Source organism: Raphanus sativus, chromosome 6 (genome assembly GCF_000801105.2).
Source record: "Raphanus sativus cultivar WK10039 chromosome 6, ASM80110v3, whole genome shotgun sequence".
NCBI lineage: Eukaryota > Viridiplantae > Streptophyta > Magnoliopsida > Brassicales > Brassicaceae > Raphanus > Raphanus sativus.
The window spans coordinates 21,477,471-21,502,751 of record NC_079516.1 but is presented as its reverse complement, the minus strand read 5'-3'; the positions used below and the strand labels follow the sequence as shown (position 1 = coordinate 21,502,751).

The following is a 25,281-nucleotide window of genomic DNA, read 5'->3' as shown; positions in this document are numbered from 1 at the left end:
TTCAAATAATAGGTTGCCAGTTGCAAAATATAAAATAATGACGTGATAGTTTTTTGTGGGTGATAAACAAGCACATAGTAATTCACAGCTGGAAACTAATTGTATTTATAACATATGATAGAAAAATATGTTGTGAAATGTGTGGATAATAATAATACGTGGTACAGTCCAAATGATAACGTAACGGAGAATAAACAAAACATACATTGCTATTCTATATGACATAGTAGTATAACTCAAGAAATAAAGTCAAATAGTATGGAAGTACGATAAAATTTTCAAGTGGCAACCTCGAACGTACATAAACTAACCCCTAGCAACTAAGCATTAAACCCTACATGGAAATGTAAACCCTAATCCAATGTAACACTAAACTTCGAATGAAGACCATAAACTAATCAGTAAACCACATACGGTATATTCCATATTATTAAAATAATATAGAACACCAACTCTATTTCAACCTCTAAAATCTAGATACTAAATTTTATTTCAATCCTACTCCAACCTATAAATACTAAACCCTAAATCTTAATCAGTAAACCCTAAATCTAAATATAAACCATTAACCCAAATATAAACTTTATACTCAAATAGAATTGAACAAAATATATAACATAGTACATAATAATGAAATTATAAAATGCCTATGATTGCATGAAAGAAAGTTAATGTGGATTTCAACCATTCTTCCTCATATTATAAATACTAAACCCTAAATATTAATCACTAAACCCTAATCCAAATGTAAACCCTAATCAAAATGAAAAATCCTAAATCCAAATATCAAAATATATTTCTAAACAAAATAGAATACTTTTTATTAACGGGTAAATGGAATAGAACAAGATAAAATGCCAGACATATTTATTTTATTTTGCCATACTTATGCATTTCCATTCTACATGAAGCGTATAGAATAGACAAAGTGAAAATATTTTTGTAATCTAAAGACAATTTATTATCTTTCTCAAATATTACTATGCATATGGCTTCATGGAATATAGCAATGATTGTCCCGTCAATTCCAATAGTCCAAAAACTAAATTATGTCAAATAATCACTAATCCCAAAAGAGGAATATAAATCTTAATCCAAAAAGATGTTATTCCATTCTATATATTTCAGATGACAGAGAAAGAGAAAATATGATTTTTTACAGAATAATTATGGAATATATAAGCATACGTGTGTGGATGGAAAACAATGTGAAATAGGGTAAGACACGTTTTATTTTGAGCTAATTAGCTCAATATACATAAAATAGAAAATAATTAGGTAAGTGGTAAAAACTTATTATATTTGCATGTTCAGTAATGCAAGCGTGGTCCAAATTACGGGTGTCTCCTTTTCATTTTGTGTCACCGCTATTTTCAAATAGAAGTCGGGTGAATTTTTTTTATTAATAATATTTCATTAATTCTTCATCTTCTAGAAAAACATAACCCAACCAGTTTTACAGCTAAACATAGATCTAGATTATAGGAATAAAAATGGCAAATCTAATAAACATACAACTAACAACAAAGAAGGGAAGTCTGGGGAGAGAAAGAAGGCAATGGGCATCACTACCCGCTCCGATGGCTTCCAAATCAGATCATCCGAGACTACACCATTGCCGTTGCCGGGAGTGTAAGACCAGCTGAAGCACCGTCGTCGGTGTATCTCCAATGTAACACCAGCATCTACGGATTTGTAACTATAGTACCTCTCGACAGCAAACAATTTTTATATGGACACCTGTTGGATTAATACATATCTTGATGTCTCAGAAAAGAAAAAATAATGATTATTTATGTTAGCTAATTAGAGTAGGTTGCATGTGTAGATATAGGGATATGTCAGGTACATTTGAAAAAGAAACAGTACACATACTACATAGCTAATTATACTTTATTCTTTGTATTTACAATGCAATTGCTCTTTTATTTTTGCGGGATTAATAATAATTAATTTTTAATTTTTTTTTGTTGCATGTTGCACCGGTTGTGGAAGGGGGTATTACAGTATTTATAAGTATTTTTAATCTATAGGTTTGTTAGGAAAAATGGCTACCATGTGAATTAGCCTTTTTTCTATGTCATCTGGGCCAATTTCCCAAAGAAATAAGAGGTTCCAAAGAAATTTTTTTCTTTTATTGACCTGGGGAATTTGCGTATAACCATATTAAAAGAAAGTATTTATCAAATGACTAGAATAAAGCAAAATTTAGATGTAAATACTCCTTCATTTGTAGCCAGTGGCGGAGGTAGTTGATGGTGAGGTTGGGTCATATGACCCATGTGGAATCAAGGAAAAAAAAATTTTACTTCTGTTTTTACATAGAAAACTGAGAAATTATAGTAAAATAGGCTTAGTGACACCCATGTAATATGTGTTGACACTTAACCTGACCCCAGTAAACATTTTGGCGGGCTCCGCCACTGTTTGTAGCGTTCATCAAAAACAATATACAAAATTATATTTGTATTATATTTATTATAGTATATAGAACGATTAGTTGTGGTTGTTGATGCACAAAATAAAAAAGAAGAAATAGTAAAAAATATGGAATACCGGTCGTAAAGAAAACTAAAATTTGATCCTCGCGTCTGCGTATATTTTTTTTTCTAAAATAGTGTATGTTGCTATTTGTTTTTCACGTCAATATCAGGATTGGGCAAAAAACTCAAATTTAAAAAATCAAACCGATTCCGATCCAAAAAATAGTACCAGAACCGAATCGATATTGATTAAATATCCAAAATATTTAAAATTTTGGTATTTAGAGAATGTAACCGATACCAAATAAAATCCAAAATAGATTTATATACTTATACATATATATTAATTACTTTTAGATTTATTGTATATAAAACATCTATAATATACATGGTACTTTTAAGTTGATTTAAATATTTGATATAGTCAAAGTATACTCAAAATAGTTTAGTTGGTTAAAACATACTCAAAACACCAAAATACTTAGAATAATTATTAGTTTTTTAGACAAAATATGTTTTCAGATAATTAGATTAGCTCATTTTTCGTATATTTAAAGTTGACCCAAATAGATAGTTTCTCATAATATAATGGATTTCCAACTTTTCTTAATAACACAAATTCATTATTTTTTTCTTAATATACTATTATCTATGTTTCCAAACAACATTATATTTTTTTATACTGCTATTCATGTTTCTAAACAAACTTTTTATACTATTATTCATGTTTCCAAACAAACATATTTTTAAATTCATATCCATATTTCCAAACAAACATATTTTTAAAATTGATATCCATGTTCCCAAACAAACCTAATTTGTACTTTACTTTTAATAATATTGATAACGATAGCGATGATGAAATAACAGTAACTAGGATCCACGCTTTGCGGCAGAATGAGTATTGTATATACGTATAATATTGTGTATTATTATTATTTATTTGTGTATTTTACTTATATTAAATTAGTGAAAGGTCAATGACTACTACATATATAACTTAATTGGTGCAGATATATAAATGAAAAAATCCACTGTTATTTACAATTATTTTATGGTAAATAAATTTAAATAATAATTTTTATTTTATATTGTTTATAATTAAATTTAAAAGATAGAAACATCGATGTATAGTATATTTTTTAATATGAATATTTATTAAATAAAAGTTTTCTATCCACGTGGTTTTATGATCATTTGTATTTTATAACAAAAATTGAAAAATTGATAACAAAATTTTCAATATGGAACTTTTAATATTTTTATTAATTTATAATCATTTTTACAAATTCAATGAAAATTCTGAAACTAAAATATTTAAATCTTAGTATTTTCTTCTATAAAATTTTGAAATTTAAATATTTATGCATTTTTATAATATATAATTTAATCTAAACAATATATATATATATATATATATATATAAATATATATATAATCTATTATTTATGAAATAAGACATCTTACTCATATAATTTTATAAACATTTGTATCTTGATAACAAATTTTCAGTGTGAGTTTTATTAAAAGTTTATTAATTTGTATTCGTTTTTAAAAATTTAAAATATAACATATATAGAAAAACGAAATTTTTATTATTTTCTTAATTTGATTATCTAATTTATTTTAATAATGTTAATATAAAATAAAAAATCATAGAGGATGTATAAATTATTATTAAATCTTTATTATTTAAAATCATTAATTATCATATATATTTTAATCAGATTAGATAATTCTGTATGTTCTATTTAAGGAAATAATGATAATATTTTTATATTAATAATTAATTATATAATAATGTTAATGAAAAGTATATTATATGTTTAGATGAACCAACTTATTTTTCTAAATATTTTGGAATTGATTTTCGTGATGATACGTGCCTAATTCAAAGGTTGTAATATTACTCTTTTAATAATGGAATAATTAGAGTATAGATGTTATATGCAGAAAAACAAAAATATATAATATATTTTGTGTTACAATTATATTATATATGTATAAAGTAGAATAGCTTAAATATAGTAAACAATTATTCTATTTTATGGTATTTTATAAATAGAAAATAGCGTGATGAGTAAAATTAAATGAGTTAGTTTATATATAGAGTAAACTATTTTTATTAGATTATTTTTAATTTGTTTTGCTATCTTTTTAGAATAGAAAAAATCTATAATAGAAATGTAATATACTTCAATGTATTTATTTTGTAAATCGCTACCTCCAAATATAAAAATAGAAGAATGCTATTTTTCTCTATAAATATAATAAATAAATAATTTTTATTATAGAAAAGAAAATAGAGATGGATTTGAATAATTTTATCGGTAAATATTATTATAGATGTAAAAATAACAATGAGTTGGAAACATTTTTATAGAATAAAAAAATGGAGTTTGAACATTTTATTCAAAAATTTATTTTAGAATAAAAAAATAGAGTTGAGTTAGAAGATGCTTTAAAACAAAGAGTTTCTAATAAAGCATTTCCAATATACATCTCTATATTGTTTTATAAAAAAAAAAATCTTTATATAGAAATGGTTTTGTTTAGGAAATTTAGAAATTTAGTATTTTGGTCTCTTTATTTAGGAATAAAATATTGTTTTTATATTTTTTTAAACAAAGAAACTCCATTATATAAACATACATTATACGTTTCACTTCTGTAATAGCCGACAAAAAATACTTCTATAATACATATTTTTATTTTTTTAATGTAGAGATAAAAATATATAGGAATTGAAAATAGTATTACAAAGCAAATTTTTTCCGATATATGTTTCTATAATAGAGTTCTTCTACTTGTAGGAAAAATATAAAAATGTTATCACTTTTTTAATATTGAAACAAAAAGTAATAAAACTTTTATATTTTCTTTTAAAATAAAGAAAATTATTATTGTAAAACCACATTTATAATCAAATCTTTGTTTTAACCCATTTTAAAAACCTAATATTTAAAGCTAATCAGGGGTTAAACCTTTTTATAATTTTGTTGTTTCATTTTTATTTTCCATTAATTTTTGGGGGTAAAAAAAAAGAGAGAAAATATCTGTCTTTCCAGATTCATCGAGCCTATTAAAGAGCTAGGGTGAAAGAGGGCAAATCAGCCAGCGTCTCCTCATTTTTCATTCCAGAAACTTCTTATCAACCATGGCCCAAAATCAAAATCTGGTCGAGTTAACCGAGAAACTAAGCTTGTCTTCTTCGAGCAAGATAGTGTTAACCAGCTCCGACGGCGATTCTTTCGAGATCGACGAAGCAGTGGCTCGCAAATCCGAGACCATAGCTGAAATGCTCGAAGCCGGCTGTGCCGGAGAAATCCCGCTTCACAACGTCACCGGGGAGATCCTCGACAAAGTCATCGACTACTGCAAGACGCACGTCGAAGAAGCTGGTCCGTTTGGAGAAGAAGAAGAAGAAGAAGAAGAGAAAAAGGCGAAGAAGAAATGGGATGCGGAGTTCATGAAAGTAGATCTTGAAACCATGTTCGAGCTCATCCTGGCTGCTAACTATCTCAACATCCCAGGCCTTCTCGATCTTACATCCCAGGCGGTCGCAGATCACATTAAAGACAAAACACCAGAGGATGTTCGCGAGATTTTCGGCATCGAGAACGATTTCACACCCGAAGAAGAAGAAGCTGTTCGCAAGGAGCACGCTTGGGCTTTTGAATGATTCTAGAATTAATAATAATGTTCTTAGATCTGTTGTGGATCTTGATTTGACTTGGCCTCTTTAGTTTCCAATGAGTATGTCTATCGTCTCTTTAATTTCAATGCTTGCAAAAACTCCGCCGGTGGAAGCTAGCTAGGGCTTCGCCGCCGTTTTCATAATAGGATTAGGGTTTTTTCTAATAAAGAAAAGGTAATGTGGACCAAGACGACTCAATATTTTCAATCAACTACTAGTTCACAAGCCATGTAATGTTTTTTTCTCAGATAGTGTGCAAAAACCAGCAAAATTAACCGCCTTAGCTCTTCGAATAAGGCAGTCTCTAGGGAATTAATGGTAAGATGAACCGTTTTACTGTTCTTATGCATGTTTTGATGAAGGAAAAAGCAGGATCTAGCCGGAACCAGGGGACATGTACACGAAGAACTAACATGTTTGTTTTCTTTGGATTATTAAATGACTTTTGATTATAATAATAGAACTGTATAGGGCTTTGCCACTAGACTACTTGAAGGGTGTCACACCACACTTAAAAGAACAAAAGCAATAATATTTTTCACTGGACAAAAACAATAAACCAATGCACGCAAACGTTTAACAAATCCAGAACACGAGTAAAGGAACAAAGCAAACATTAACTGGACAGATATTTAAAGAAGAAATTTAGAAAGAAGAAATCCACAGCTTATGAGTCAAGACGGAAGCCATTGACCAACAACATCTCAAGCCTCATCGTACTCCTCTTCTTCCTCTTCATACTCCTCTTCACCGTCGGCCGTAGCATCCTGGTACTGCTGATACTCTGCAACAAGATCGTTCATGTTACTCTCTGCTTCCGTGAACTCCATCTCGTCCATTCCTTCTCCTGTGTACCAATGAAGGAAAGCCTTTCTCCTGAACATAGCAGTGAACTGTTCGCTCACACGCCTAAACATCTCCTGGATCGAAGTCGAGTTCCCGATGAAAGTCGAGGCCATTTTCAAACCCGTCGGCGCAATATCACAGACGCTGGACTTGACATTGTTCGGGATCCACTCCACAAAGTAGGACGAGTTCTTGTTCTGAATGTTCATCATCTGCTCATCCACCTCCTTAGTGCTCAGCTTCCCACGGAACACAGCGGATGCGGTTAGGTAACGTCCGTGACGAGGGTCAGCAGCGCACATCATGTTCTTTGCATCCCACATCTGCTGGGTGAGTTCAGGGACACTCAAGGCACTGTACTGCTGCGATCCTCTCGACGTCAACGGAGCGAAACCCACCATGAAGAAGTGGAGCCTGGGGAAAGGGATGAGGTTCACAGCAAGCTTCCTAAGGTCAGAGTTGAGTTGACCAGGGAAACGAAGACAGCATGTGACACCACTCATTGTAGCCGAGATGAGGTGGTTAAGGTCACCAACTAAGTCAAAAACCACAAAACAAGTCAGAACTCGAATCACATTACATAGAGATACTATTCAATAGAATGTAATGTCACTCACAAGTGGGATTAGCAAGCTTGAGTGTACGGAAGCAGATATCGTAGAGAGCCTTATTGTCCAAAACCATACACTCGTCAGCGTTCTCAACAAGCTGATGGACAGAGAGCGTTGCATTGTAAGGCTCAACAACAGTGTCAGAGACCTTAGGAGAAGGAAACACAGAGAAGGTCATCATCATACGGTCTGGATACTCCTCTCTTATCTTAGAGATCAGAAGCGTTCCCATCCCAGATCCAGTTCCTCCTCCCAATGAATGACAAACCTGGAAACCTATAAATCAAAACCATAATCATAACAAATGTGAAAAATAATCTTCTGTATTAATTAATCTCTGTAACCGTAAAGTGTTATTTTACAACTATATATATACTCTGTATCTAAACCGGACTAAACCAGCACTAAATTACATTTTACATCATAACCGTAAATAACCGTCTAATAAAAACCTATTATCTTCTTCTCACCTTGGAGACAATCGCTGTTCTCAGCCTCCTTCCTCACAACATCAAGGACCGAATCGATCAACTCCGCGCCTTCCGTGTAGTGACCTTTAGCCCAGTTGTTCCCGGCGCCGGACTGCCCGAACACGAAGTTATCGGGGCGGAAGATCTGACCGTACGGTCCAGATCTGAGGGAATCCATTGTGCCAGGCTCCAGATCCATGAGAACGGCGCGTGGGACGTACTTTCCGCCGCTCGCCTCGTTGAAATACACATCGATGCGTTCGAGCTGGAGAGGTGAGTCGCCGACGTATTGCCCCGTGTGGTCGATTCCGTGCTCTCCGCAGATCACTTCCCAGAACTTGGCGCCGATCTGGTTTCCGCATTGACCGCCTTGGATATGGAGGATCTCTCTCATTTTCTCTCTCCTTCGCTTTGTTTTTTCAGGGAAAAGCAAAGAAAGGGAAGAAATGAGAAAATGGCGACGAGCGGAGGGTTAAAAAGATAATCAGCTATTTATAGTTTTTTGATATATTTGTTTACAAATGTGCCCTTCTACTTTATTTGGATTTTCTATCTGACCCCTACATCTTTTGTATCTTTCATTTTCGTTCTCTTCGCTGTACGACAGCGGAGGATTTCAAATTTCTCTGCCCCACTTGTCCATAGATATTTTTGCTATTTAAAAACCAAATTATAACTAATTTAGTTTTTTTTTTCTTCCGGCCGTTTTGTTCTTATTATGGATAAGGACAATAATATGCACAAGGTTGACTGTGCAAAACAAATACAGAAGTGGTGGGAGTGTGGGACTGTAACGGCCGGCTCCAATACAAGTTGGGCCCTTTCTATAATTTAAAAAGGCCATCATTTTCGGAATAGTGAGATAGAATGTCATGTGCCAAATTGTCAATTTAAATGATCAAAGGGCCCATATATCCAAAACTCTCAAACCTAATTCATCCAATTTATTTTCAATTTATATAACAAATTTTAATGTAGGAATCTATCTTATTAAATTAGAAGTACCTTTTGAAAATGTTTGTAAACAAGGATAGTAGTAAAAGAATATAATGTTGTTTGAAAACATAGATGTACATAGTACTATACTAAAGAAAAAAATATATATTTTATCAAAGTAAAAGTATCTTTTAAAAATGTTTAGAAACAAAGATAGTAGTAAAAAATATAATATTGTTTGAAGACATAGATAATACTATACTATAGAAAAAAATAATGGATTTAACTTAAATCATAGATTATTATGGCCCAAAATACAATTAGTACGAGATTCTCCGGGAAAGAACGACCCCAACAACTATTTTGACGGCATCCTACATTAGTTCTTTATATTTTTTTCAAAAAAATTGTTTCCATTATAAATTTGAATATTACTTTATGACATTTATATAATTTATTTAAAGTAATTTAATTTCCAGTATTTCATTTTATAATTTAAATATTTTAAATTTTGAATATTTCATAACATTATAATAATACCTCAATGAGATGTAAACTCTTTGTAACCATTACAAGGAAATACTTGTAAAATCCTCGTAAAGATTACAAGGAGTTAACATGGAAGGACTTGTAAATTCGTTGTAAAATGTACAAGCACTTAAAAATGATTTTACAAGGAAATTATACTAGCCTTTTACGATGAAGGGTAACTACGAAATTACGACGAAATCCTCTCTTTCGCTTTTACGACGAATTTATTTCGTCGTAAATGCTACAAGAAAGTTACATCGAATCTTCCATTACGACAGACGTTTTACAACGAAACGACATTCCTTGTTAATTCGTTGTAAGCTTCCTATTACAACGAATTAACAAGGAATATGGCCCTTGTAATTGATATGTTTTTTTGTAGTGAAAGCACTTAGACTTTAAGTTTTTCATGGATGAACTGGTTGTTTGATGTGAGTGAATGACTTGAGATTATATGTAGAGAGAATGCTAGGGTGATTTGTTGTGTGAAGTTGTGACACCGAAAACGGATGTGGATGTATTGTGGACGTGGATGTTGATAGCACCGCCGGTAAGATCGAGTCATGATGAGTCTCGAATAAGTGATTATGGTGACCGGATTGCGGATAATGCTAGATGAGCCAACATGTCGTGTCGTGTAGTCACGTAGGAGCTGCGGATCATTTCCAAGTTTGGTGCCCTGCAGGAATGCCGCTATGTGAAGGACAACCGTGGGCGAGCATAGGTTCTATAAATACAAGTTGTTTCTTACTTGTTGCATGCTAACTCTTATTACCTTATAATACCTTGTGACTATGTTTGATGTTTGCTTGTCCCGATATGAGTTTGTAGGTTCTTAAAACCTACTTTCACTAAGTAATCCCATTACTCACCTCTATCTTTTGCAGGTACGTTTGAGGAAGTGCAGAAGTAAGAGTCAGTGTGGTGCAATCTAGCTATGGGATTTAAAACCGAACAAAACCCAAATTTGGTTATTTTGGTTTCACTTTGGTTATCAAGACAAAACTGATTGGTATAAAACTCAAATATTATTGGTTCAAGTCGGGTCGGTTCGTCGAACCGAACGGTTAACCGAAACAAAAACTGTAAAGCTATCACAACGGTTTCTTCTCTCCGATAAAGAAGACTCACTTCTTCTGCAATATTTAGATCCAAACTTTCACCTCATAAACCAGCAAAAACGTTTCTCTGTATTCGTCAAAAAAAAAAAAAAAACGTTTCTCTGTATATTTCTTCCGCCGCGTAGTTGACGATGCGTCTAATTGTTTTACAATAATTTAGGTTTCCACTTGTGCAACCAAACAAAGGCCTATCCATTTGACACTTGGGCTATGTTAATTGATAAATTAAAGATGGCCCGTGTTATATATGTTTTCATAGTCCAATTCATAAACAAGCCGAATGCCCAAACGTTTTTATTCAAGTATAAAATATCACACTTATGTCACGTGTTTGTCTTCTTCTCGAAGTTTCATCATTATTTTTTTTTCAAATTTCTTCTAGCCGCCATTAACTACTCTGCAACTACATAAATTTTTTGCGTCATCTCCAAATCTTTTGAACCATACTAAGCTTCATCTAATTTACCATACCGAACTATCTGAACCAAAAACCGACTGCTGAACCGAACCGGATTTTGATTTGGTTTTATTTGGCGGCTTTCTCCCACACCGATTTATCCGAAGAACCGATGTAACCGAACCGATTGGCCCGAAGTAACCAAAGTCGCAGGCCTAGTGCCATCTCTTGGATTTTTATTTTCTTTTAAAAGCTTTTCAATAAGATATAAAAGAATATAGTTTTTATGCTATTCGGATTTCATTCGAATTAAGTTACTGTAAGACGTTTGGTTTTTGAATAAAGAAAATATTGAACTGAAGTTTAATTTTTGTAAGGTTAAAGTAAGATCCTCGGGAACAAGGATTACAGAAGTGTTAAAAATGCGTAAAATGTGTATTTGTATCTAATCAAATGTTATCTTTCCGCACGATGTTTTTTTTTTTGGTTTATATTGCTCGGAATGTTGAATCTATGATTTGAAACATAGTTTAAAAGTTTTAACCGAAAAAAGATTCTCACAATTTGAGGACCTATTTTTAAATATAAAAAATCTCTAAAATTTTGAGGGTCAAGGTCAATGTTCGATTCGGTTTGCCCAGATTCGGTTCTGATTGATGTTTTTGTTTAGCCCTTCATATTGTTCACAGGTGCTTGGCTTACTTTGGCCAATCTTAGAACAATATAGATTTCCTAGACTTGTTCCACGTGAAGCTTTTCATTGTTGACAGTATGCAGCTCACTCAGACGGCTATAAGTGGCTCAACGTGGGACTTTTTTGAAGATGATAGGCTTGTTGGGTGGCCTTTGTTGGGTTTAAGACTTATGACGATTGGCTTAGTTGATCTCTGATGCTGGTTACAAACTGGATTTAATGCTGATGATAGAATTGGATTGTAGAAAACTGTATTCTTACAATTGTAAATTTAAAATAAAATGTATATATTTTATACTACTAATAATTTATCGATTTTGATATACATACATGATTATTAGGTTTTCTGGGCCAAAAGAAAGAAAATCGTTAGGCTAGTGGCACCCACTAATATGCTTCAGTTCCACCATGCCTATGGTTCAACTCTAGGATCTTTGTAATATGAGTCAAATAGGTTTGTCCGAAAGTTGTAAAGAAATACACTAAAAAAAAAAGGTTTTGGACTATGTATGATACATACAACGAACCAGGTTTAGAGAAACATACGGAGAATTTTTAATTTGAGGAACAAAAGCACAAAAAGACAACAAAATAAAAAGAAGCAATTTTTAATTTGAGGACAAAAAAGCACAAAAAGACAACAAACTAAAAAGAAGCAATTATATTATATGCACACCATGTCTCTTACTAGTATAAACAATGTAATATGGATACTAGACATAATATCAACAATGTAATGTGGATTCTAGACATAATATCAAACTTTGATAATATGTCTAGATTTCATATGATTATTTCAGTATTTTACACTATTTTAGTTGTGATATTATGTGTAAAATCCATATGATTAATACAGTATTGTACACTATTTTAACCCACCTGGGATATGAACACATTTACATTTTTCAACGATTTCATGCAATATTAAGGGTTTTATTTGGCGAAAAAAACTACAAACAACTGATTTACAATTACACATTTACTTGCACAATGCAATCCAAAAAAATTGCTTATTGTGTGGACTCGTCTCAATAAGATCAACGTAACTAATTTTATTTTGATGTCAGGGTTCAATACATATTATAGTAGGAGTCAAATAAGCTTCCATATAGCTCAAAAAAACCTTCCATACTATAGCTTCAAATAAGCTTACTAGCTAAACCGAGTTATCTATCGAATCCCTTATGATTTTAAAATATTTTTTTAGTTTCAAACATCTTTTCATCGCAGAAAAGCAAAGTAAACTGAAAGCCCTTTTTCAAAAAAAAAAAAAAAAAAAAGCAAAGTAATTGAAAAAATAATAATAACTCGGTTTTAAAACTTTTTGATACTTCAAAATTATATTTTTCTCCTCTTTCCTTTTTTTTTGGCCAATTTATCATCATTTACCTCGTGCTTTAAATTCACTCAAAAAGCAATCTCTCAAGACACCCTCGCTTTCTACGCAGTAACCTTCTCCTTCACTCCCCCACCCACGTATTTAATAACATCGGCTTGTCAACAACATTTCATCAAGTTTCTTCTTCCAAAACCCAAAGTCCAAGTTTTCGACAGAAGACTGAAGAGAACCTCCTAGTCTTTCCTTTTTGGTTTTATCCCTCACGGCCGTTACAGTACAGAAACATGTCCCGACTATGGAAAAAACCAAAATCTGGTCGGCTCTCGAGATTGATGTCGGAGTTTCAACAATCTCCTAAACGCGGTGGGTCTTTAGTCGTCGAAACTGGCTTCCCAGCTTCTCTACTCGATCTCTTCTTCAAAAATCGCGATCGCTTAAAAAAATCATCCTCTAAAACTAAACGCATCCAACGCCAGATTCAGACCGCTCCAAACGCGTCTTTGCCAATTAATCCAGACGTGAGTCTACAAAAGCCCGTTCGGAGTAAGATCGAAAACGTTAATCTCGTCGACGGAGGATTAACGGCAGAGAAGGATAAACCCACAAGTGACAGAAACGGTTGCGTTTGCAGCGGTGGAAACGTTGCGTTCATGTTGATGGCGTTTAAGGTACTTATAGTAGTCGTTCTCACCTTGAACACGAAGAAGAGGGTCACCATTGGAATCACTCTCTCCGCCTTCGCGCTTCTCTTAACAGAGCTCGTGGCGGCGCGTGTTGTTACTCGTTTCAAGCTCTGCAACGCCGACACACCTAGACAAAAGCCACTCTCCTCCACACACGTCGAAAACGTGATTTTATTCGATAAGGTTGAAACTTCTGATGATTCTAAGGATGAACCAGAGCATGTAGCTGTAACACAGAACTCGAAAGATTTAAGTATTCGTGAGCTGTTGTTAAAGGATGAGAAGTCGACAAGTAAAAGTTCGAAACTCAAATCGAAGATCATGAAGAAGTTGAGGAGTTACAGTAAGAAAAAGAAGAAAACGACTCTGATCAAAGAAGAAGAGACTTTGAGTGATGTCTCAAGATTGGTTTCAGAGAATAAATCAGATATAAACGAGTCTGAGAGAGACAAAGAGAAGTCGACTCCACCGTTGATAGAATCAAATGGAGATAGCATGAATCGCAGTGTTGTGATCGTGATTGTTCTTATTGGTCTGTTAAGTGGAAAGATTGTAGCTATCGGTCTGACACTATCCTGTCTGTATCTCAGATCAGGAGCAGCCAAAAAATATGGTCGTTGCATATAATTCTTTTTTTCTTACAAAACTTAGGTGAATATGTGTGGTGATGGTCATTGGTCAGTGGTGGTTAACGTTAGTTTTTATTAATTACTAGATATGAGCGGTTTTTTTTAGTTAAGTTAATATATGTATTTTATAATCATGATCTATAGATAAGTTGCTATCAAATTTATACTTAGATTATATAAACAATTTATACACTTTTTTATTAAAAAGAAAAAATTCAAATTCAAATAGCGTCAAGCGAATCAATGACATCATCATACACTTTCTTATGTAATAATTTAATGTTTTATTGAATAATTTTTTAAAATTTTATTATGTTAGGATTTGTTTTAAAGGGAACACATTATATTTTATAAATCTCCTTTTTATTTACAGTTTAAAAATAAAAAAATACTGTTAGATACTCTTTTACCCTTTTGTTTAGGATGTAAAAAGGAAAATTAATGTTATATAAATTTTTACAATTTATCTTCTCTTTGTAATTTCAAAAAAAAAAGATGCTATCGAATAATTATTTCTAGTTACTAATAAATAATTTTAAAATTACTATTTTTACAATTTGTAACAATACAAAATTTTACACTTCTTTTATTAACAATATAGTTTTTAATATCATGTTCATCATCAAATTCTCTCTAAAATATTATCAAATAATGTTTTACAATCCTTTTTTCGTTATGACTAAAAATAGGACAAATTAGTTACTTATAAGAAATAATAAGAGTACTTTTTTTTTTTTTGTTTAGGATTTAAAAAGAAATATTATTTATTTCATAGTTAGTTTTTTATATTATTTTTTATATAATTTCTTATGCTTGTAGGATTTTACAATTCGTTTTTGTTTAATATTTCTCTCTCTTTAATATCTTTGAAACAAAAACTATATATATTTTAAAAATAATGACTTTCAAATAGATTTTTACATTTATTTTTATACTTAAAAAAAAGAAGAAATTACTATCAAATATTTAAACAATATATAATTTTAAAAGATTATGTAGTTGTAAACATCACTTTCAAATATCTTTTTACAATTATTTTTTGTTCAGAACTTTTTTAATAATGAAAATTATTATCAAATATTTTTTTTAAAAAATATAATGTAAAAGACTATGTAATAGTAATTTTACTTTTCTAAGATCTTAAAAAAACCTTAAGAATATTTTTAATGAAAATTTTACTTTTCTAAATCTCTTTTTAATCCTAAACAAAAGAGAATTATATCATTTTTTGATATATGTCACAATCTTAAATATATAATTGACATGTGTCGCAATCGTATTAATTAGTAACTTTGAAGAACCAAGTTTTATATAATAAGATGCTTTAGAGATTAGTTTACCATCGATTTTGTGTTTACGTTTAATAGCTAGAACCACAATCAACGTATTTTTAATATTTTTGAGGGTTAATAGTAGTTAACGTAAATTTTAAGCACTAATGAAGTCTTCTTTACTGTTACATGAAATCTTCTCATTATCTAAAATAACCTGAGTATGTTAATCTTGCAATTGACAATTAACAGTAAAAATTTAGCAAAAAGAAAAATAAAATAAAATTAATGGTAAGATATTTAATATTAAAGATAAATTTTCTCAAATTTTATTCTGGATAGAGAAGTTTTCTTTGAAAAAATAATTAAATATGATCAATTGCAAACTTCTAACAAAAAAATCAAATATAAGCAAACTTTGCTCAATTGAAAAACTAACATGTTTATCAGATTAAAGTTCAACCAATCATCTAAATAAGTGAATTAAAGTCCAATCAATCACCCGTTATATTTTTTAGAACTAAAATATATTAAGTTATTAACACAAAGAAATGGTTACAACTTAGGCAATGTAATATTGGAAGTGCTTGGGGTAGGTAAGTGGAAGCCGAAATTGCACTGGATGTTATATAAAGTGATGGTAGCTTATGTGACAGAAATGACGGAATGATTTGGCAATTTTGCTTGTTCTTTTTTGACGACAATGGTAATTTTGCTTATGTGGCAATTATTAACGGAATTAAAATTAAACAATAGATTTCAGTCAGCTAAAAATGGTTAATTAGGTTAAGCTTGTGTTAAAAGTATTGAGATCTCACTTTCATTGGAGAAAAATTATGCTAAGAAATTGGTTTCTGGCTGTTGATATAAGATGCTTGAATAATAAATTTGATGAAATAGTTTTTTTGTTCAAAACAAAATGTGATGAAATATTTAATCTGTCATTATAAATCATAATATGGAAAATATATACTCTTGGAATACTTAATTTCAGTTTTATTGGTTTCATAATATATGTAGAATCGTGAGACTGTATTAAAAAAAAAAAATTTAATTACTGGGATATGGAAATTTTCATTTATTAGGAATATGTTATCATAGATAGGGAAGAGAGCATAGCCAAACAATTATGGAAAGTTGGAAACTAGTTCAATATCCTGATTCGTTAGTCACTCGAGTTTTGAGGAAAGATATTATAGACTGAGTTCGCCTTTGCGAATATCCATGTAAGTAGTCCATCATATATGTGGACAAGAATTTCGACGGCACGAGAGTTATTTTTATTGGATATCAGACATAAGATTCATTCAAGATATGAGGTTAAGGTGTGGGAGGATCCTTGGATCCCTAGCTACAACACCAGCTAGGTCGGCTCATTCTTTAGCTCCAGTTTTGCACCAGAACATGCGAGTAAGCGACCTTATAAATAAGGAATCGAAGGAATGGGATGTTCAGCTAACGGAGAATTGTGTTGCCCCTGCTGATATGCCATTCATAAGGAGTTTTGTCATAACCTCAATTCATCGCCGTGGTACATTTTGCTGGAGCTACACTAAGAGTGGTCAGTATACGGTTAAATCTGGATACTGGGTGGCTCAGAATCTATTGAAGAATGAGGAAGAGAAAGAGGTAAATGAACACAGTATAACTAAGCTGCAAACCTTTGCTTGGACAATAAAAACGCTGCAGAATATTTGTCATTTTATATGGTAATTGATAACATATCATGTATCTGTAACGAAGAATCTAATAAGACCTAATATGAGATGCGATAATTATTGAACAAGATGTGGAGAACCAGAAGAGTCTGTTACTCATGTCATCTTTGAATGTCTGCCAAGGTTACAAGTCTGGTCCCTATCCACGACGCCAAAAAATCAAGATATCTTTCCGCTTTCAAGTATCAATGCTAATATGGATTACCTTTTCTGGCGCAAAAACAATATTATAAAGCCAAAATTAGACAGTGATCCTTAGCTTTGGATAATTTGGCTCATTTGGAAAGCCCGAAAAGACAAACTCTTCAGGGGATAGACAGAGATTCATTGGATTTAGTTTGTTTTGCATAGAGCCAGTGTCAAGCTTGGTTCGATGAAAATAAGATAGGGTCATCTATCCCACAAGAGCATAGTATTGAGGAATCACATGTCTTAATTAAGCTTTAGGAATATATGTATGATAGATGAGTCATGGACATCTTCAACACAATTTAGTAGGTGCGGATGAGTTTGGATTGATAGCTTTGGAAAGGTTCAACTAATAGGACACGAAATTATCTACGGCGAGAATCTGCCTTGCACTCAAAAGTAGAAGCACTACGATGAGCGATAAAGAATATGATTCAGCACTCAACTTGTCAGAGCTTTGGGACGGATTGCAAATATTTGATCGTAAAGATTAAGGAACCTTATGCTTGGCCGATTTACAACAAAATTGGAGAAGATATAGACTCTGCAGATATGCTTTTCAGATTTCATGATCACTCTTATTCCATGAGTACAAAATTAGATTACGGATTCTTTAGCTACGATTGCGAAATCTTTCGATTGAGAGCTTTGTTTTATTAGTTGTTCTAACGATCTAATTCTTTAGACAACCTCAACTTTGAGTAATAGAATAACTGTACGTTGTAAAAAAATTCAACAAGAGGATTATAACAAAAATATATTAGATCGTAAAATCAACTTTATAAGGTGAAAACAAGATGATTAGTGCAAATATATTAAACAAAGAAATCAAATCATGCTTTTGGAAAAGGTGAATATTTGTTTACTGTAAATATTAAATAAAATAATGAAATAAAACTAATATAAGGTGAATATAAGTGTCTTGGTTTTGATTCGATAGATCTTTACCTAATTCAAAATAACTTGGTGGCAAAGCCTCTATTGCTGGCGTTATTTTATTGTTCTGGTTGTTTTCTTGCATACCATGCTTACCACTAAGTTAAAGTCATGTCAAAACAAATTTAGATCTTTCTATCAATTGTTTTTCAAAAGATACAAGACGCTTGTAAAGATAGCTGTTAATTTTATATTTAAGCGGTGCATTTGCATTAAAATTAAGTTCAAAAATTTATAATAAAATCAGATTATTGTGATGCATACTATATTTTCTATGTTCTTGGCCAGCTGCACAAATAAGTCTGTAACTGCAGAAAAAAACTTTAAAAAAAAAGTTATGACAGAAAAATTTTCTTGTAACCAAATATAATTACAATCTAAGAATGTAACTGATAAAGGTGTGTTCATCTATTTTACTTTGTAAAACAAAAATTCTGATTAAGAATGTAACTGATAGAATTCTGATTTAAATATAACTTATGGAAATTGATTATGGACAAACAGTTGCTCTGAAGATTTTTTTTTCTTTTTTTTGTGCAGCTCATTTGCTCCGACGATCAAAAACGTGTTAGTGGATTTATAAAAGTTAGTGTTATTAATGATGAATTGATCTTCTGTCGGACGTGATTAAAATATACTTTCTGATCGATGTATGTCTAATAAAGTAGGACTCACATAATTCGTTCTTTTACTGCTGCTAGATCGTTCTCCGTGCTACGTGCGGATGTTTATATTGAATTTATTTAAATACATTTTAAATTATTTATATTTTATCTAGATATAATTTTGTGTCATTTATTACTTAATTTAATAAAACAGAAAATAATACTTCCTCCGTTTCTCAATAAGTGTCGTTGTAGAGAAAATTTTTCGTTGCAAAATAAGTGTCGTTTTAGCATTTCAATGCAGAATTTATTAATTTTATTTCCCATTTTATTTTTCTATTAGTTGAGTTATATGGGTAATGATAATTTTTATTGAAAATATATAAAACTAAATGATTTCTTAATATGTGTGCAAAAGTCTAAAGTGACACTTATAATGAAACAGAGGGAGTAATTATTTTTAAATTGTTTTAAATTTATAGAACCAAATAATTATTATAGTAAGACAACTAAAACAATTAAAAAATAAAAATAGGTTAGAATTATTATTCTTTTTTTATTGAATTTTTATTTACTTCATAGGTGAGATGATTTAGTATTGGTTTTCGTATACTGGTTTTCTCTTAAATTTTATAATATTTCTAATAATGTCTATAGGTTTAGTTCTAATTATTATATAAGAAATATAATATGAAAATGTTTGAATTTTTATAGATAAAAATAAATTATTTTACTTATAAAATTTCTACTTTAAACTATTGCTCTTTTTGTTTCATAAATATTGTCATTTTAATATTTTTGTTACACAGAGAATCTCACATTAAAATTTAATGTAATGCATATTTTTTAAGTTTAATATTAACTACAAAATGCATTGATCTTAAAAATATTTTTGTCAAATATTATTTCTTAAACAGTTATAATTATAAAAACATAAATGCATTTCAACTATTTTTAAAATTTGTGTCAAAAATGTCAAATGGCTCTTCGTTAATACATAGAGAGTAATATTAATAAAAAATATTTTATTGGAAATAGAAATTTCAAATGATATCCTTATTAAAATTTACAGAAAATATTATTTATACATATTACTTAATTGATATTTTTCTTTTGTTTGTTTACCTTATTTTATATTGAGGTATATTTTATTTTAAATAATTTTGTTTTTGGAAATATTTACATTTTTAAGATATTAAATTATAATGTTGATTTGTATATTTTGATTGATAGTGTTAAATCCAATTAGGGTACGGACATTGTTTATGACTTGTATCCTCGATTTCTATATAGTATATATTATGTATTGCTACAGTTCTAGGTAGAGTTTTTCATATATTGCATTCAGGTGCATCATTATCTGAAACATATACAAACATAGAGCTGGATGAGAAATATCAAGCCAAGGTTTTTGACGGTTGATATATATCGTTTAAGAGTTTTGTTGGTGGAGCTTATCACTGGAGCATATTCAATTTGTTTTATGCTGTCTCAAGAAATTATTACATTAGTAAATTATTCATTCTCGCAATGAAAGAAAATAGACTCGACGAAAGCATTGATGGTCTAATGACTTAATCAATTGGAGGAAGTTACGATAACCGCAAAACTCGCAAGGAAATGTGTAAATGTCAAAAGGATTTCATGACAATGTTGCAACTTCACTCTTAGATCATGATCATTGAATCATTTCCTAATCAAGAATAGTGAACTGAACATGATAAATGCTTAATTTCAGTATTTATGTATGTAGTAAACAAACGTGTATGTATGTGCAAATGATATATGGAGTACACATTACCAAATAGACTTATTTTGAATTGACTACCTTTTTAACTCACGACCAAGTTTCCAACCTATGACAATAATTTCAACAAATTAAACTTCAGATTAGAACTTAACCTACATATGGGACATATTTGCAATTTATATATGGACTTCAAATGATGCCAAGTATATATGACACTGGCCGAACTTTCTTTTCTTACTGGTCTTCAAACACTAACTCTGGCAACACTCTCCGTCCTCCACAATACCTCTTTCATTCCATTAGTTTGAAAAAAAATCTTGGGACCCATTCAAACTTTTTTCAAACCTAAAAGAATTGGTTATATAAAAACCAAGGTGCCAAATCATGAAAGATCTCGATTCAGATTGTACCAAATTCAATGGACCCACCATATCTTCTTCTGATTTCTTGTGGCGCCAGGGAACAGAAACATGTCAGACAGAGGAGTCTGGAGAAACTTGCAGCTTAAGAAAGCTCGGCTGGTTCTCATTTATTGTCAGCCCGGAAATGGTCTTAGCAAATGACATGCTCACAGATCCTGGTTGATTATAAGTGAGCGTTGAAGCTGCATCATTGTCATTTCTCTTCTTTGTCCCAGCCCATGTGAAGCTGCTTGCCGGCGTCATGGTTGAGATAAACCGATGTACGGAAACTCGCTCAAAGTAGTCGCTTGACATGTCTCCAATAGCGTATCGAGATAAACCGGTGCACAGAAACTCGTTTCAACCAAATTACGAACTAAAGAACTGGGGTTTTGAAGCATCAGTGTCTAACATACCTGTTGGGTTAGTAACTTTTTTAGATTTGTAAGCTGTTTGATTGTTCTACATGATTTTCCCGTTTTCTTGAAAACCAAGCTATATCTTTTCTTTATACCTTATTTTCTCCTGCAAAACAAATATTAAAATCTCTCAAATCTCAACACGTAATTACAGAGACAAAATTTTATACAGATCTTATGGAAATTGATCGTTGCAACTGATAATGGTGAATGACCATCTTCAGCCACATATACAAATATTAAAATCTCTCAAACCTCCACACATTCTTCAGCCAAATTATAATCTGTTTTAATAACTATTAATGTAGTTGCAACTGATAATGGTGAATGACCATCTCTACAATCTTTGTATAAAGGTTATTTTTTTGCTTCCAACATGTCAAAATATCTCCTAGATTTTTTATTGGGGTCTTCCCCTTTTTTGTGGCGTGTATGTAAGTCAATTTCAGCTCCGCCATATAAATACTGTAAAAAATGATGTCATTAATCAGAAATCTTATTGAATAGTTTGGTGTGCGTTTAGACTGATACAACCTCTTCAATCTTTCCGTCAATGGAAAATACCACATCCTTTTGAATGGCACCAGAACTCTTCCTCTCGTTTCCTAATAACAAGGTTTTCCACAAAATTTATATTTATCTTAGTTCTCATCCGCTCTCCAGTAGATTATACAGTTGTCGATGCATATCTATCACCTGATATGGTAAACTAAGACCTGATACAATCTTCTGAACATCGTAATATGAACCGGGTGCATGATTATCCTTTGGTAGAACACCTCCATAAAAAAACAAAATCAGCAATCGCACTCCACACATTCTTCAGGCAAATTATAATCTGTCTTAATACCCATCAATCTAGTTGTAGCTGATAAGGGTGAATGACCATTTTTCCTGCATCCAACATGTCAAAAAATCTCCTAGATTCTTCATTGGGGTCTTCCCTTCTATAATGATCATTTACCATCTGCTTAGTGCCTACACTATAATCTACATCCGTTCTTGGTTCTTCTAGTCTATGAACATGCTGAGTGTTCGACCCAATTTTGGACAATCGGGCTAATGGGTATATTTTGGAAAGCAGGCCGCAAAGGTGAAGCCCGCAAAAGGAGCTCGATGTGACGACAAAGTCGATGGAGAAGTTGGAGATCGCGGAGTCGGTTACAAGAGGGACGAAGTCGAGATTATAAAAGGGGAGAGAGATCTACATTTGAGACACAGCAAAAACCCTAGAGAGAGAGAGCATATTACACGCTTTTACCTTTCTTACTTTGTCTTAGATCTTGATCTTGATCGACCTCCTTGTTATAGTCAATCTCTTTGTTATTCCTTGTGATCGATCTCTTATTCAATAAAAGTCCATTTTTTCAACTGATTTCCGATTACATCGTTGTGTTCTAAGGATATCGTTGCCTACATCTTTTGTCATTCCCCAGTTTACTTTACAAAACACTACAAAATACTGAGTGTAGATTTTAGGTTCTACACTGAGGTTCGCTAGTACTACCATATTCATAACCAGTTTCCCCATGAAGATACCAAACCTTATAATTCCGTGTAAATTCTTTCATATATATATATATATATATACGAGTCCAAACATCCCATTCCATTAAAATACTTCAATTGTTGTTGACAAAGCCTCATGAATTCGCCAATACCTGGGGAGTATTTTTCCGTAAGCAAATTAGTGTTTGGATCCAAATGAGATTTATCCATCCACGAACGATAATAATTTCTAGATTGAATAAGGTGAAGAGAGTGAAGAGTGAATGAAGTGAAGAAGGGGAGCTCATATTTATAGAATAAATTGTCGACTGTTCCAACAAAATTCCGACGATATTCCGACGAAAAGATAAGAGATCAATGGAAATTTATCAGAATTTTTAAAACATAAAATGGCTATAAAACTGTCATATTATATTCGTCGGAATCTTCTCGGATTATTTAAAATGTTCGTCGAAAATTCGTCGGAAGTGAGAAACAATCAAAAAAATTAGTAACGGTCGAAAGATTCCTCGGAAAGTCGCCGAAAAATTCTGACCAATTTCTGACAGATAGTAAAACTAAAAACATTTAAAATAATTGCGTAACGGTTATATATTTCCCTCGCTATCTGCTTGGTATTCCGTCGCTATATTCCGACGATGTTTGTTTTGTCGAAATGTTATCGGAAGTGTCTGACAAAATTCTGACGAATGTTCATTTTTGTATTTCGTTGGAATTTCGTCGGAAACCCTCAGAGTCGTCCGACGATGTTTTTATCTGTCGGAAGATCCGTTGGAATCTACCGGGTTTTCTTGTGGTGATATCCAAATTGCTAAAAAAATTATTATTTCGATCTTTCCAAATCTATACTAATAAAGTTGAGTTTTTTATTTCCTTGGGGGAAAAATGCCATGTGGCATTCTCCTTTTAATAATTAAAATCTTTTCTCAACTTTATTTAATGTGTTTTTGTGTTAATTGTGATTAGGCGTTAATTTATTTTTGTTATTGACAATTTATTACAATGATGTTTTAATTTTGGATTGGAAGTTTAATTTATTATGAATTTTATGTCTTGATTTTTTTTTAGATTTCATAACTCTTATGTTACATATTTTTATTAAATACTTTAAACTATTTCTTAATATTTTGTATGTCAAAATATAAATACAAAAATGGAAACTAAAGTTAAGTATTTTTCAAAAAAAAATTATACTAATAAAGTTGAGTTTTTTATCTCCTGGGGGGAAAAATGCCATGTGGCATTCTCCTTTTAATAATTAAAATCTTTTCTCAATTTTATTTAATGTGTTTTGGTGTTAATTGTGATTAGGTGTTAATTTACTTTTGTTATTGACAATTTATTACAATGATGTTTTAATTTTGGATTGGAAGTTTAATTTATTATGAATTTTATGTCTTGATTTTTTTTAGATTTCATAACTCTTATGTTACATATTTTTATTAAATACTTTAAACTATTTCTTAATATTTTGTATGTCAAATATAAATACAAAAATGGAAACTAAAGTTAAGTATTTTCAATTTTTTTAAACATAAAATAGATACATATCCAAACTATTACTTTATGTTTGAAAACATTTAAAATATTAACTTTACTTTTTATATATTTATTTTCATAGCTAATATATTATTATATAATAAAACTAATTCATTTACTAAATCGTGGTTCATCCACGGTTGATCCAATGATCCAGAGACCCGGTAAATCGTCCGGTTCAATGTCCGGGTCGGGTATCAAAACACTGGTTTATAGGGTTTCTTTGTATTTGATGTTGACGATGGAGAATGGATCCTCTATGATTCTCCTTCTTTAACGCAATTGAAGTAACCGTCATATAATCAATCTAGAAATTCCACTCATCCCACTCTAATAATGTTTAGTAATTGATGGCGATTCAAGTCCAAAAGACTAACATTTGGTCTATTGGTATTGACACATAAACTCTATGGTATCTTTCCATGTTACACTGTGCAACGAAACCAATAACTTCCATGATGCATGCTGTCCGTGTTTACATTTTAAAAACCATGAACATGATTAATA

At 31.3% G+C, this 25,281-nt stretch overlaps 3 protein-coding genes across 3 annotated transcripts; 2 read left to right on the top strand and 1 right to left on the bottom strand.

Annotated features, from left to right (window-relative positions):
• Window positions 1-5,568: 5,568 nt before the first annotated feature.
• Window positions 5,569-6,409, top strand: LOC108812204 (SKP1-like protein 18). The gene has a single exon (XM_018584393.2). The coding sequence runs from the start codon at window positions 5,641-5,643 to the stop codon at window positions 6,163-6,165; it is 525 nt and encodes a 174-aa protein (XP_018439895.1). The 5' UTR covers window positions 5,569-5,640; the 3' UTR covers window positions 6,166-6,409.
• Window positions 6,410-6,691: 282 nt separating this feature from the next.
• On the bottom strand, window positions 6,692-8,582 carry LOC108812203 (tubulin beta-4 chain). The gene is made up of 3 exons (XM_018584392.2): window positions 8,108-8,582; window positions 7,644-7,913; window positions 6,692-7,561 (listed from the first exon to the last, which is right to left on the bottom strand). The coding sequence occupies exons 1-3, from the start codon at window positions 8,499-8,501 to the stop codon at window positions 6,885-6,887; spliced, it is 1,341 nt and encodes a 446-aa protein (XP_018439894.1). The 5' UTR covers window positions 8,502-8,582; the 3' UTR covers window positions 6,692-6,884.
• Window positions 8,583-13,288: 4,706 nt separating this feature from the next.
• LOC108806659 (uncharacterized) lies at window positions 13,289-14,629 on the top strand. The gene has a single exon (XM_018578829.2). It carries the CDS (start codon window positions 13,410-13,412, stop codon window positions 14,433-14,435), a length of 1,026 nt encoding a protein of 341 aa, XP_018434331.1. The 5' UTR covers window positions 13,289-13,409; the 3' UTR covers window positions 14,436-14,629.
• Window positions 14,630-25,281: the final 10,652 nt, after the last annotated feature.

Coding starts and splice junctions, on each gene's coding strand:
- LOC108812203 (XM_018584392.2), bottom strand. CDS start 8,501: ATGAGAGAGATCCTCCATATCCAAGGCGGTCAATGCGGAAACCAGATC. Junction 7,914..8,107: donor GAACAGCGATTGTCTCCAAG/GTGAGAAGAAGA, acceptor TTTGATTTATAG/GTTTCCAGGTTTGTCATTCA. Junction 7,562..7,643: donor CAAGCTTGCTAATCCCACTT/GTGAGTGACATT, acceptor TTTTTGACTTAG/TTGGTGACCTTAACCACCTC.
- LOC108806659 (XM_018578829.2), top strand. CDS start 13,410: ATGTCCCGACTATGGAAAAAACCAAAATCTGGTCGGCTCTCGAGATTG.
- LOC108812204 (XM_018584393.2), top strand. CDS start 5,641: ATGGCCCAAAATCAAAATCTGGTCGAGTTAACCGAGAAACTAAGCTTG.